This window comes from Phlebotomus papatasi, chromosome 5, assembly GCF_024763615.1.
Source record: "Phlebotomus papatasi isolate M1 chromosome 5, Ppap_2.1, whole genome shotgun sequence".
NCBI lineage: Eukaryota > Metazoa > Arthropoda > Insecta > Diptera > Psychodidae > Phlebotomus > Phlebotomus papatasi.
Genome location: NC_077226.1, coordinates 2278804 through 2292521, shown reverse-complemented (window position 1 = coordinate 2292521; position 13718 = coordinate 2278804). Strand labels below are relative to the sequence as shown.

Sequence of the window (13718 nt, the reverse complement as noted above, 5' to 3'; positions counted from 1 at the left end):
TTATTTAAATGCAAACAATAATTTTGAATAAAATTTTAATTTTTAATATAAAAGTAGAAATACTCTAAGAAAATAATTCGCTTGCAAATTATTTGCAAGAACGAAAAATTTTATCACACATTTATTAAATTCAAGATAATCAAATATTACATTTTACTTATTTTTTAAGCTATTATATAACCTAATATTCTTATATTGTCATTTCTAAACGTTTAAAAAGCTGCAGATATTCTACTTATTGGGCTGAGAGTATTGAAAGAGAGAGGTGACAAAATTACGTTATTTGCACGTAAATTTTCTTACGAATAGTTACGTAATATTTTGAGAGAAAAGCGACGAAAAAATTACCTTATTATAACACAGCAAGTCTGACGTTAATAGTTTAAGTAGTCAAAACGTTATATTTAGGTCATAATGTTTCCTCGGCTCTTTGCAACTTGAAGTAACTTGAGTGACGTGCAACAAACGTGTCTTTTACCTCATTTTTTCACTATAGTAAATTTTTGCCACTTGGGTAATCTGTCTGACTATCTGACTATCTGACTATCCTCTAAAAGGAGCATAAGATCACTCTTTCTTTTTGTGTATACTATTTATGTTGATATTGCCAGAAATTCAGAAAAAATTAGTTGAGAACGTAGTAATGAGAGGATAACGTTTAAATGACTGCACAGCAGTGCTCCTGTGTACCTTTTGCCCTGTCGCAATTTGCGAGTCAAAAGCCTGGGACTGAGTGGGAGGGGGGGGCGGGGTGGGGTGGGAGGTGGGGGTGGGGGTGATATCTTGAAATTTGTGGCGCGAAGCGGCAACCGCCAAGTTGAATCGCGCGAAGCGCCTGAAGGATTGGGATTATGCAGCATCGCAGAAGGAGGAGTACACACACAGAGAGAGAGGAGACCGTAATGTATCACCCTCTTGGCAATTTTTTTTTTTAGTCACCCATGCTACCCTCAAAAAAAAAACACACACAATATATTCACTTTTACGCGTATTGATTTTTTTTCCTCCTTCCCAGGGCTGATGCTTTTTTTTTCGCTGGCTAAAATTTCGTGTCTTTTTTTTTCCTTCTTCTTCTTCGGTTTTTTTTTTGTTGTATATTTCTTCCCTCCGAAAATCGATAACTTTGCATGGGACAGCAAACACCCCCGATTTGAAATATTCATTGAGCACACGGGAATGACGACGACGATAGTTTCGGACAAAAAAAGAGAGCAAAGTGTACATGGTTCTTTTTTTTTCACTCTGTTCTTGCTATTGTTGTCTTTTTTTTGCTCCAACAGTTTCTCTCTCTCAGACAATTTTTTTTTATTAATTTATTTATTTTTATTTATTTTTTTGTTTCTCCTCTATTTTGTTGTTGTTGTGTTGTGTGAGTGTGGGACAACAAAGGAAAAAATGTATTCGCCGTGATTGAAATAATATTGGAAATAATTAGTGTCTTCCGCTCATTTTCTCTCTGACTATTCCCATCTCTTACTCTCTTTTTTTTTCCATTCTGATTGCCACATGAACTGTGATTTTTTTTTTATATTTTGCTTCTTCACCATCTCACTCACTCCTTCACTTTTCTATTCTTCTCTTTTTCAGCCGTCTCTCTTCACCAATTTAATTGGAACTCTTTTAGTTCTGTTGCCCCCTTCCCCTTCCATCTTAACCACTAATTTCCCTCTAAAAACCCCAAAGAGAGAGAGAGAGAGAGAAAGCACCATTTGAGAAATATTGAGCAATATTGAAGGCTTTTCGCAGCAACTTGACACGAAAAATCAAGAAAAAGTCAGTGAAGAACCAATTGAGAACTTAAGAATAGAGAAAAAATTATAGGGAAAATTTGAAAATGCACCTCAGTGATGCATTTTCACCAGAGAAAACACCAACTGGAACTGTATTTGCACAAAAAGTCGTTGATGTTCGAAGAATTTGAATTAAATTTCGAATTCTCATAGTGTAGGGTAAGTGTGCCAAATTTCGGCCTAGTTGCGTGCAAGCGTCAAAGTCTAAAGTTTGAAATGTAATATTTTAAATACAAATTAATATTTTTATTCTTTCTTCTGAAAGAGTGTTGCTTAAAACCTTGTAAAGATTTTACCGTCTTTATTTACTCTAAAATCATTCTTAGTACATTTTAAAATGAATAAAAATATAGACATAGCTTTGGTGCCCTATTTCGGCCACCTTCATTCTCATAGTTCCTTGCGCTTCGGGAATTCTTCTAATATCTTTTTCACGTCATCTCGTTTGTCGAAGCTACATTTTTTGTTATTCTTTTGCATTGTATAATTTCTAGAGTATGTAAAAACTAAAAGTTCATAGAAATTCGAGGGACAAAAAAGGTGGCCGAAATTGCAAGCTGGCCGGAATTTGGTACACTTACCCTAAATGTGCAAAATTTCTTCATAGTTGCATATAAGCACCGAAGTCCAAAGTTTTAAATGCAATATTTTTAATTCATATTGATACAAGGGGTAGATATTAGGGTGAAAATGTGTACACCACTTCCAGGCACTTCCACAATTTATATGAAAGATGCCTTCGCACATCCAAAATTTCGCAAAACTCTCGAAAATTCTGCAATACTTTCAGCACTTCCTGCACTTCCATGCACTTCTCATACTTACAAAATTAGTAATTTATTTAATCTGATGAATAATCTAATTAGGAAATCTTTTAAAAATCCCAAGAAATTAATTTTTACACATACAGTGGCGACAAGATAAATAGCACAGTTTCGAACACTGTACAGTAGACTCTTCGACATGGGCGTACCCAGCTAGGGGCAGGGGGGGGGCAGCTGCCCCCCCCCTAGAAGCGTCAAAGAAGACATAAACAAATGAGAAGTAAAAAAAATATATTTGGTCAGCAAAAAAATTAAGTTTGATCAGTAAAAAAATAAAAATCTTTTCAAAAATGAGCTTAATTTTTCTATCCATAATGATCGAAACTAGGTATATAAAAGCGTGACATATAAACTATATTTTTTTTACATTTTTATATAAAAAAATTAAAAATTCGGTCATTAGGACCTGATTGTCGGAAACGTTTATTGAAAAAACTTACTTCTCGTTAAAAACCTAAAGATTATTTAGAGTAGATTCATCTGACCTAAAAAAACCAATTATTCCCTGTTAGCAGATGCATTAAACCCGTTCTTGAACTTGAGGATTTAAAAAAAACTAAATTAGGTTTTTTTTTGAAAATTTAATACAAAAATACAATTTTCGGCGTATTTTGTACCACGTTTTGTCTTGCAAAATAAATTGTTATAAAGCAACAAAAAATCTATGGTTCAAGTTAGTTTATTTCATCTTCTAATAGGAAATAATTTGTTTTTTTTTCGACGTTAGATTAATGTACACTGAGTAATCGTGACTACCGAAAAGTAATTTTTTTTTCAAAAAGACGTTTCCAAAAATTAGGTGCCAAGTTAATTTTATGACGTTGATAAAAAGGAAGAAAACATGCTGTTTTTAGGATGCGTGATCCATGTAACCCTTTAAGGGGTTATGTGGGTCAACCAGACAAAAAAACTGCATATTTTTCTCTGTTTGCAATATAATAAAAATTTTATTTAATTCAAGCTCTTAGGCATATAAAAGTACAACATTGAAAGTATATGTTCTGAAATTTTCTTTTAAAAATTCAGTTGTAGAGGGATCTGATTTTTGGAATTGGGAGACCTTTAGAAAAAATTACTTTTCGATTGACAATATTTCTTGAAATAAGTTCATCTGAAATCTGAAATCCAAAAACCAAATATTTCTTGTTAGCTAATGAGTTAAGCCAGTTCTTGATCATCATCATCATTTTCAACCACTTGTCCCTATTGGGATCACGTCCTTGAACGAAGGATTTTTGAAAAAGAAATTATATTCGAATTTTTGAAAGACTATTCTACAAGAATTAGCATTTTTGAAGTATTTTACAGATTTTACACCACGTTTCGTCTTAGATTAGAGAACAAGTTATGATCAAGTATAAACATAAAATCCTTCGTCCAAGGACTAGTTTAATTCAGCACCTAATAGAAAATATTTACTTTTTTGATATCAGAAAGCATAGCTCAATTACTGAATTTTGAAAATTTTTATATAAAAATTTAAGAAAATCTAGTTTAAATATTGTTTTTATGCCTAAGAATTTGAATTATTTTTTTCTTTATTATGCTAGAAAGAAAATTTTGAAAAAAATAAGTTTTTTAGTCTGCCTGATCCTCGTAACCCCTTAACTTAAGTAAATTTTCGATAAATAAAAATGTCAAAGCTGGAAATTTTCAGAAGAATATTCTCTACTAAAGACTGATAGTCCTTTTTGCCTTGAATGGTATCACGAAACGAAATGTTAAGCCCATATTCAGTTTGAGAAAAATATATAAGCTACAAAACACTTTGATGTTCTTGTATATGACAATATACAATAGTGATTCATTTTACCATATCTAAATTTGCGCGTCTATTATCAGAAATGAATAAAGATAGGTGTAATAGTAAAAATGCACCGTGTTCTGTTCTATGGATCGGAAAGGACCTAATCAGGTATTGCACGGATAGTTGGTTCTATAGATTAAATACGAACTAAACGGAATGCCTTACTTACTGTAAGTTTATTGATAAAAAGTTGCAAACAATTCCTAAAAATTAAATTTATTTTTGGCCAATAATATGGGAGACAATGCACTGGCCCTAGAAACACTGACGATCCTTCCTTATTAATACCTATTGGGCATAGGCTTATCTATGGTGAAAAGTAGAACCAGCTTTATTATCCCATTTTATTCTTTACTTTTTTTTCAAAATAAAAATTGCGTACACCCCCCCCCCCAATAAAATTTAAGATTTAGCCCCCCCCTAAGCGAAATCCTGGGTACGCCCTTGCTCTTCGATATCCGTGTGACTGGGGGACAAAATGACATTTAGGTTTTTTGAATGATCAACGGTTTTTCTATTTTGTGCAGTGTGAATTTATTTTCTGTCTGACAAAGAAAAAGAGAATTTTCTTCATGGTGTTCGGCTTATGTTTCATTTTTTATCACAATTATGTATTAAACACTTCGATACAATGTTAATAATACTTTAATTCACTCTGGACAAACTTAATGTTTAGTGAAAATAATTTTGAATATATCAACCGCCAGTGTTTGGCAGCTGTCACCCGGATAACGAAGTGCCGGATATCGAAGAGTCTACTGTAATACAAGGATGAGCCAGAGGAACCAATATTTGAGGAAAAAGTCGTTTTTCTGCTTTTGTAGTGGTAGTCGCCAGGATTTGAAAAAAACGTCGCCAAGATTGCTTTTTAAAGCCAATTTGTGAAGTTCAATTAATGAAATTTCACTAAAAATTGGTGTAAACATAAAGAAAATAGTTTTTAGAATTAGTTTTGTGACATAGAATTGGTTAAGAGACATGATTTGATAGCAAAAATAGGCTAAATACGGCCAGCCTAGCGACTTTTGCAACATTTCATAATTCGTGGAAAATTATTAAAATCACGTGGAAAATCGGTGATTTGTAAATTGGAATAGAAAATTGGAGAGTTTTGGAAGCTCTTCTGGCTATTTATTTTTTGAATTCTCCGTGAAAAATCCTCAGGAAAATGTCTTGAAAAAGTGCTTGCTTTGCTCGAAGAAATGCACCAAGATGGTTCAGTTGTCAAATAGAAGATGGCAGACAGTGCCCTTTGGGACATTTCTCTTGATGTTTTTCACGTAATTTTGCACGGAAGTAAGTGAATTTCCGCAGTAAGTTCATTTCAAATTATTAAAGAATTGGCCAGTTGCAATTAAACTACTTTATCCAGATGGGGAATTGGGGATTTGAGTATTAGAAAAGTCTTTAGGAAGAAAAATCAGCAGAGCAGAAAACACAACGTGTACTTCACAAGGCATTATTTCACAAAGCTTTCATAAATTCAAAAACAACCGTTAGTTGCTAATTCAAATATCTCAACAGATATGAGTTCTAAAATTCTTGCCAAATTGCTAGGAAAAAGGAAATTTAATCGAAATTGCCTTTTTGCTACGAAAATCTGTAAAAATTCATTTTGGCATTTTTTGTTCATTTTTAGAAAATTTATACAAAAATGACAAGAAAAATGGGAAAGTATTTATTGCAAAAGTAATTTATGAGTCCTAGAACTGCTGTAGAAGTCTTACGGAACGAAAAATTATTGAAAAAAAATGCTTTTTTGTTGAGAATATCTGCACTGGCATTTTATGCCCCAGTTTGGTATTTTACGTGATTTTTTGGCTCGGTTTTAAAGTGTTAAAATGTCTTGAAAAAATTACTTAGTATAGGGTGGAATCACCAGTTTTCGCCAGTGCCCCACTTCTCGCGACTTACATTGAAATCGCTATTTTTCGCAATTTATGAAATAAATGAGTCGCAATTTTTTTTTGTATTGTTTCTGCTTCTACGCATAGAATCGAAAAATAATAATTATTCGTTTTGGATTAACGATTTTGATCACTTTTTAGAGCAATATTTTAAGCAAGTGCATCGAATCCAACATCTCTTACCAAATGTACTAAGTGTCGTCAAATTTTCATCAGGTCAAAAATACCTATTTGGGTTAATAATTTGTCTATTGAATATTTAATTGCACTTGTGGAATACATAAAATTTGTATTTAGTCAATTAATATTTCATTTTATATTATTTGTGTATAAAAATGAGGCATGGCGAGAAGTGGTAATATTGTGGAATTGATTTTACCACCTGTCGCCATATCTTTTCAATAGGCGACGCTAACTTCACTTCGTACATTCTCAGTTGTCAAATCTGTATTGTTTACTTTCAGCAAAAGCCCCATAATTTGATTTCTCAAATAAAAGTGAAGAAAAATCATTTAAAGAGAGTAATAATAAAGTGATCACAAGGAAAGAGAAATGGTGAATGTATTCTTTTCATAGCATTGCCTAAAATAACCGAGTGTGGTTCTTTTCAAGTGGGTGGCGAGAAGTGGTTACAAATTTTACAAAACTGGCGAAAAGTGGTAAAAAGTGGCGACGAAATGGTTATTTTTGCATTATTAATAAAAATCAGTTTTTTTTAAGTAGTCCAGCGTTATGTTCTAGGATTATTGTTTTCACGTATCTAGAGCCAATACATCTAAGTAACTTTGTGTCAAATTTGACTTATCTTGTAACAAGGATTCAAAAGTTATGATTAAATGAATTTATTTTTTTCCTAAACATGGCGATAGCCGGTTATTCCACCCTACTTAAAAAATATTTTGCTCCTTGTCCAAAGATACCTAGATTTTTTTCTACCTTGGGACTGTATTCTAGAGATGTGTAGTTACATTGGATAAAAAAAATCTCATTGAAATACCTTGTCTAATTTGAAGAATATTCAAGAAAAACTTTAAAAAGGTCGCACAGTTTAATGATTTGATGAGTTTAAATCTGGGTCTAATGATGGATTTATTGTTTGCAGGAACAGCAGCAATTGCTGCCAAAGGTGCAACATGATGTTCAGACAGCAACTGTTGTAGTGTCTGCAAGTGTAAGTCCTACACCATCAACTGTAAGTGGAACTGAAGTACTGAGTCCGGGCTTAGATGAGGAAAATCCCAAACTCAATAATCACGTCTACAAGACCCTTCTGGAAAATTTTGGTTTTGATCTGGTGAAGCAATTCAATGAGATCAATAAACACAGTACAGCTGAGTCTATTCGGGAGATGAGAGAGGAAGATAGGTAAGTCAAATTGGAAGGTTTTCTCTATTGATCATTAAAAATAAGGTGGATTTTCTCTTTTTCTTTTTTTTTCTCAAAGATACTATTGTCGTCACTGCAAGAAAACCTTCTCTAGCATCTTCGTGCTTAAGTCCCATTGCGAGGAGATGCACAATGAAACAATTCCTGTGGATTTTCTTGAGAAATTTGCTGAAAAATTCAAAACATACTATTTTGAATCTGGCTACCTGGATGCTGCTGATGTATTAGATTACAGTAAACGCCAACAAGACTGCAAACCAAAAGCAACATCCAAAATTAATTTATCATCAGCCATACCCGTATCATTCTCCATTGCATCAACATCAACACTGAAGATACCCCAAGTTGGGGGTCCAACTGCCAATACAGAAGCAACAACTGAAGCAAGTGATGCTGCTTTTTTGGCCCAAAAGCTACTTGAGCAGCAACAGACACCACAATTACCACCAAATGTTGCCCATAATCTCTCCCAGAGCTTCCAGACAATTCACAATTTTGGCAATGTCAATAGCATACCATTTAATACCATTGACATGATAAATCTAATGCAAATTCACCATTTAATGTCACTGAATTTCATGAATATGGCACCACCACTCATTTACGGTGCTGCCGGACAAAATCAACCATCAGCACCATCTGTACCACCAACAGATCTATCACCAGCTCCGGCACAAGCTCAGCAACTCCTGCAGCAGCATCCAGTCGCATCCAGTCAGGTAAGTCACTATCAAATGTAGAATTTTTGGCACAGATGTACCCAGAACTCTCTCTCTCTTTGGGCCCAGTATGCATCCCCTAGACCAAAGGCATGCAAGATGATGATGATCACAAAACGCTAGAGTCAATGATCAAAACGCTCCGGTTCTTGCACACCTCTGCCCTACACTACTCTCATTAAGGGCAAGGTGTATCAATCTAACCAGTTCTCCGGACAAATTCCATCAAACAGATCGGTTTTTACCCTGATTACTCATTCTGATACCATATTTCTCTGCATATCAGAGATGTCTATTAAGGCAGTATCCGGTTAGAATTAATCTTCTGCATTTGGGACGATAATCCGCCTACAGGTTCAGGTCTAACGAAGTTAAGCCCTGCCGTAGAAGTTGGCTCGTATATTTACAAACTATAACGGTCATTATTTGAACATCGTAGAGAAACGGGGTTAACGAGAACGTGTCGGATCAAAGACAATCAGTCGGTGTTTTGATCGCAAGATTTATACTTTCCTTCCCTCAATACCGGCCTTCAGAAGTCTTTGAATGCCCAGCATTATAGCGACGACCTAACCGAGTTCAGGGTGCATCCGGACTGGTTTATCGGTCAAGCACGCTTCCATACATAGTCATTTCTGATATCTTCTGTACCTTCTTCTATTCTATTCTTTTTTTTTTTTTTTTTGATCCCATTATAACCAAACACTTAACAATTATGCAAATTACAAATGTCCTTCTATTCTATTCTATCCGACATTTTGGCTGTCGGACTTACTCGGGTCCATGGAGAACCCATTTCAGTCCTAAACGAAGGATTGTATAAGGATTGGATTTGTGCGCAGCTATAAGTATCTGGGGGTGAATACAGTGCAACGTTGTGCAAGGATCTTAGGTCTTTAAATGGCCAGCTTTACAGACTGCGTTCCTCTTGTTCGTCTCAGTTACTTATAGAGCTTTCTATTGTGCGATTGGCGAATCTAGGCTGAGATACGGATTGCTTTGACTAGACTCTTCAGGCCCGTTGTTTAGAAAATGGGGTCTCCTGCCTCGTCAGTGTTTGTTTGTTATTCTGCGGCAACAATGAATATGACCGGACTTTCTGGTTATTTGTGGCCCGGTCGCCTTATTTTGGAGACGAAAGGGGACGGCTGAATTGCTCTTTGCTGTGTCTGCAGTGAGACACTTGAGCCTTTGCCAATTCCCTGTTCATCTGTATGTTATTATGATAACTCATTCTGATACCACATTTCTCTGCATATTATGTAACGAATTTTGTTACACCATGCTTTTGATCATTGTTGTCCCGGATCCGGAACAAAATGTGTTCCCGGAAAGAATGGTGGCAGCTAAATTTGCATTTTGTTTTGTATTTACAATTTTGCACGTGATATTCAGGAATGCAATGAAAGATCTTCCTTGAGGACTTCATAAAGATGATTTTCCACTTAATTTTGAGAGTGATTATCGCCCGTTTTTTTTGAAATTTCCCATAATAATGCTACCTTGATGTTACTGATATTTCCAAGGATAAAACATAAAATTTGCATCACTTGAAAGACAATTTCAGTCTCAATGAACATTAGAAAACTCACTTTCAGTAAATTAGTACAGATATCACGTTAGAATTTCTTAATTATTCACCAATTTTAACACTATATTGCACTCCCACAACATTTCCTTACCTTTTGTGCTGTCAATTTGAAAGTAACCGTCCAGAAAAGCAACCACATGCCGCCATATTTCATCCACCACACCATGAGGCATCACCAGACCCTTCACAGTCTCATAAACTTCTGCTCCAATCTCTGTGTGGAGAAACCCAAGCATTTTCTTATCGTAGGTGACGTTATTTATATCAACTCGCAGTTCCTAACGTTCCCGATAACTCTCCCATGAAGTCTTTGGGTCATATGGTCCGAGATTTGGTACACTGTCTACTCTCTGCGGCAGCATAATTGGAGAAGTCGCCTTAGACTCACAGTTGACGAGTTTCCGAACGTCGCCATAACCTTACTTTCTCCTTAGTTTGCCAAGTGTAATGTATTTACCTTAAATTTGGTGATACAGTAGACTCTTTGATATCCGGCTGACTGGGGGACAAATGACATTTAGGTTTTTTGAATGATCAACGGTTTTTCTATTTTGTGCAGTGTGAATTTATTTTCTGTCTGACAAAGAACAAGAGAATTTTCTTCATGATGTGCTTATGTTTCATTTTTTATCACAATTATGTATTAAAAACTTCGATACAATGTTAATAATACTTTAATTCACTCTGGACAAACTTCATGTTTAGTGAAAATAATTTTGAATATATCAACCGCCAGTGTTTGGCAGCTGTCACCCGGATATCGAAGTGCTGGATATCGAAGAGTCTACTGTATTTGTAGTATCCAAGGATACTACCTACCAGAACAACCGAAGAGCCTTTCTTGTCCTTGCCAGCTCCAAGTCCAGTATCTCGCTAAACTAACTGACTGTAGCCCTCTCAGTCGTCTGACCTCGTCCCGAGTACCGGCCCGACTGACTCTTTTTCTCTAATGGCCTCTACACATTGGGAGAAATTTTTGTCAAAAATCGCTTTTTTGAAGGAAATTCCCTGCAGCTTTGTAGGGGGAAACGTCAAATTTCTGTCAAAAACGCCATTTTTGATGAAAATTGCTCCCAATGTGTAGACGCCTTAACTCTCTGAGGTCTTAGGCTTTCTCACAGTTACTGCCGTTATGCGCGACTTCTCACGCCCGTACACAACAGCAGCCACCGGTTGAATGGCTGTCCGTTTAATTAAAACACCACGTATTTATTATACTAGTCTCGTCATTGCCAAATTCAGGAATATAAAAGGAGCTTCAATGGAACACGTGGAACACGTGCGTTCAGTCTGAATTTTACTTTAAGAATGACATTTGACATTTCATTCATTTACCCGACTGACCAACTAACAGTCTTTTTCTCCTAACCCGGCAGACCTCATACACTACGGCGTTATCACACTTGCATATTACAATTTTAATGTGATTCGCATTAATTGTCGCTTGTGAGCGTCCAAATATGTTATTTGTGTCCTTGAGTCACTTAATATTTGGGATTTTTCTATTTATTGATAAATAAGTGGACTTGGCTTGTGAAAATAAGTTTAAATTTACCTAAAGCATAAATATTATTCTCATTAAAAAATTAAAGAGAAAATCGCATTAATTTTTCGCATTAATGCTATAAATCAATTTATATCAAATTTTGCGGGCCAAGTCTACCTTTTTATCAACAAATAGATCAAATTTTGAATAGAAAATGATTCAAACACACAAATTACACATTTGGACTCTCACCAGTGACAATTAATGTTAATCATATTAAAATTTTAATGTGCAATTGTGATAACACAGTTAGAGAGAGAGTTCTGTGAGAGAGAGATAGAAACACAAATAACCCACTTGACAATCGTCTGACGGCGCTGCAGTTGCAAAAAATCTCTGAAAATCGCGACAAAATATTTTCTTTTCTATTTTATCCTTATTAGCAAACCGTGTCCCTTCTTGTAATACATACTTTTACATTCCTTATTAACCAAAATAATTGTTGTACGAAAGGATTTTTCTCAAACTTTTCCTGAATTTTGGGACAGCTCAAAAGAATATCATGACCATGTCACATATTAAGATTAATACTTTCTGAACTGCAAGAATGCCAATAAACGACAGTAAGTGTACAGTAGATTCTCGCTCAAGCGGACGAAAAATTTTGTTAACAATTTTCACATTTCATTATGAGGGAAATTTGCTCAAATTCGCTGTAGTTCTACCTATTTTATCGCGATTCTCTATAATTGAGAGATTTTTGTGGAATTTACAAAGACGTTGACGTCCAAATCTATCGATAAACCGGATGACATTTTGCCTCAAATGCCCAACTTTATTATTTTTCTCTATTTTTTCAGGTACAGGGAAATCAAAAACGTGCCCGAACGCGCATTACAGATGAACAATTGAAGATCCTAAGGGCACATTTTGACATCAATAATTCTCCAAGTGAAGAAAGTATCCTGGAGATGTCAAAGAAGGCAAATTTGCCAATGAAGGTGAGGCTGTTTATTGTCAAATTTTATCCTTTATTGTTCCGGGGCATACCTTTTAGATCTGGAAAATTTTAATGGAATTGAAATTCACAGTTCTTTCTTAGAAGATTTGCATATACGCGTGCTATTGTATTGTCAAAAGATCGGGGACAGACATGAATTTTGATTTCATGAAATGATACTGACCTAAAAAGGTATGCCCCGGACACATTAATGTAATCTTATTGGAGAATTTTCTCTTCCATTTTTTTGTGTGTAGGTGGTGAAGCACTGGTTTCGGAATACGCTGTTCAAGGAGCGCCAACGCAACAAAGACTCCCCCTATAATTTCAACAATCCCCCCTCAACAACACTAAATCTGGAAGAGTACGAAAGAACGGGTCAGGCAAAAATAATAAAATTGATCGGTGAAGAGGGTGGTACAAATAAAGTGGGTGGCTTTAGTATGGAAGAACAGCGAAGTAAGGATCCATCCGATAGTCCAAAATCTGAACCAATTGTAAAGCAAGAACTTGAATTGGTCGATGATCAGAGAATTGGACAATTTGATGAACCAGAACCACCACAATTGAGTGCATGCAACAGTATGTCGAGCAATGGTGACAATATATTTGGTTTTGAGGCAAAATCCGATGGTGGAACTGATGGTGGTACATCGAGACCACAAACACCAATTGTTGGTTCGACATTTGGTGCCATTGGTGAATTGTTGGGACAACAGATGGACAGTGGACAGAATATGGGACCGCCGAAGAAATATCAATTGCCAGGGAAGACATTTGAACCACCACCATCGTCACTTGTAGCAGCACCACCATCAGCTGGATCAACATCGAGTGGCAAGAGAGCCAATCGAACAAGATTTACGGATTATCAGATAAAAGTTCTGCAGGAATTCTTCGAGAATAACTCCTATCCCAAGGACAGTGATCTAGAGTACCTCAGCAAGTTACTGTTGCTGTCACCACGTGTCATTGTTGTGTGGTTCCAGGTAAGTCAACTAAACTTGTTCGAAGGACCTTATTAGAGCCCTGCACATCCGACCCGACCCGACCCGATCCGTGGATATAACCCCTTCAAATTTTCGGGTATTACTTAAATATTTATCCGACCCGATTTCTAGGATTTTTAAAAACATTGTTTTTTTAAGTCGATGTACCAGAAATACTTGAGATAGAATGTTAATATTTTAGGATTAGTTTCGTACAGA

General features: G+C 35.6%; 1 protein-coding gene across 2 annotated transcripts in view; it reads left to right on the top strand.

The window, feature by feature from the left end:
- The window catches only part of LOC129808780 (zinc finger protein 2), a 113052-nt gene that overhangs the window by 91830 nt on the left and 7504 nt on the right, over positions 1–13718 (top strand). For both annotated transcript variants that reach the window (XM_055858633.1, XM_055858634.1), the window contains exons 10-13: positions 7431–7693; positions 7773–8433; positions 12371–12511; positions 12768–13499. In XM_055858633.1, coding sequence (XP_055714608.1) covers positions 7431–7693; positions 7773–8433; positions 12371–12511; positions 12768–13499 — 1797 coding nt within the window. The remainder of the gene's footprint in view (positions 1–7430; positions 7694–7772; positions 8434–12370; positions 12512–12767; positions 13500–13718) is intronic.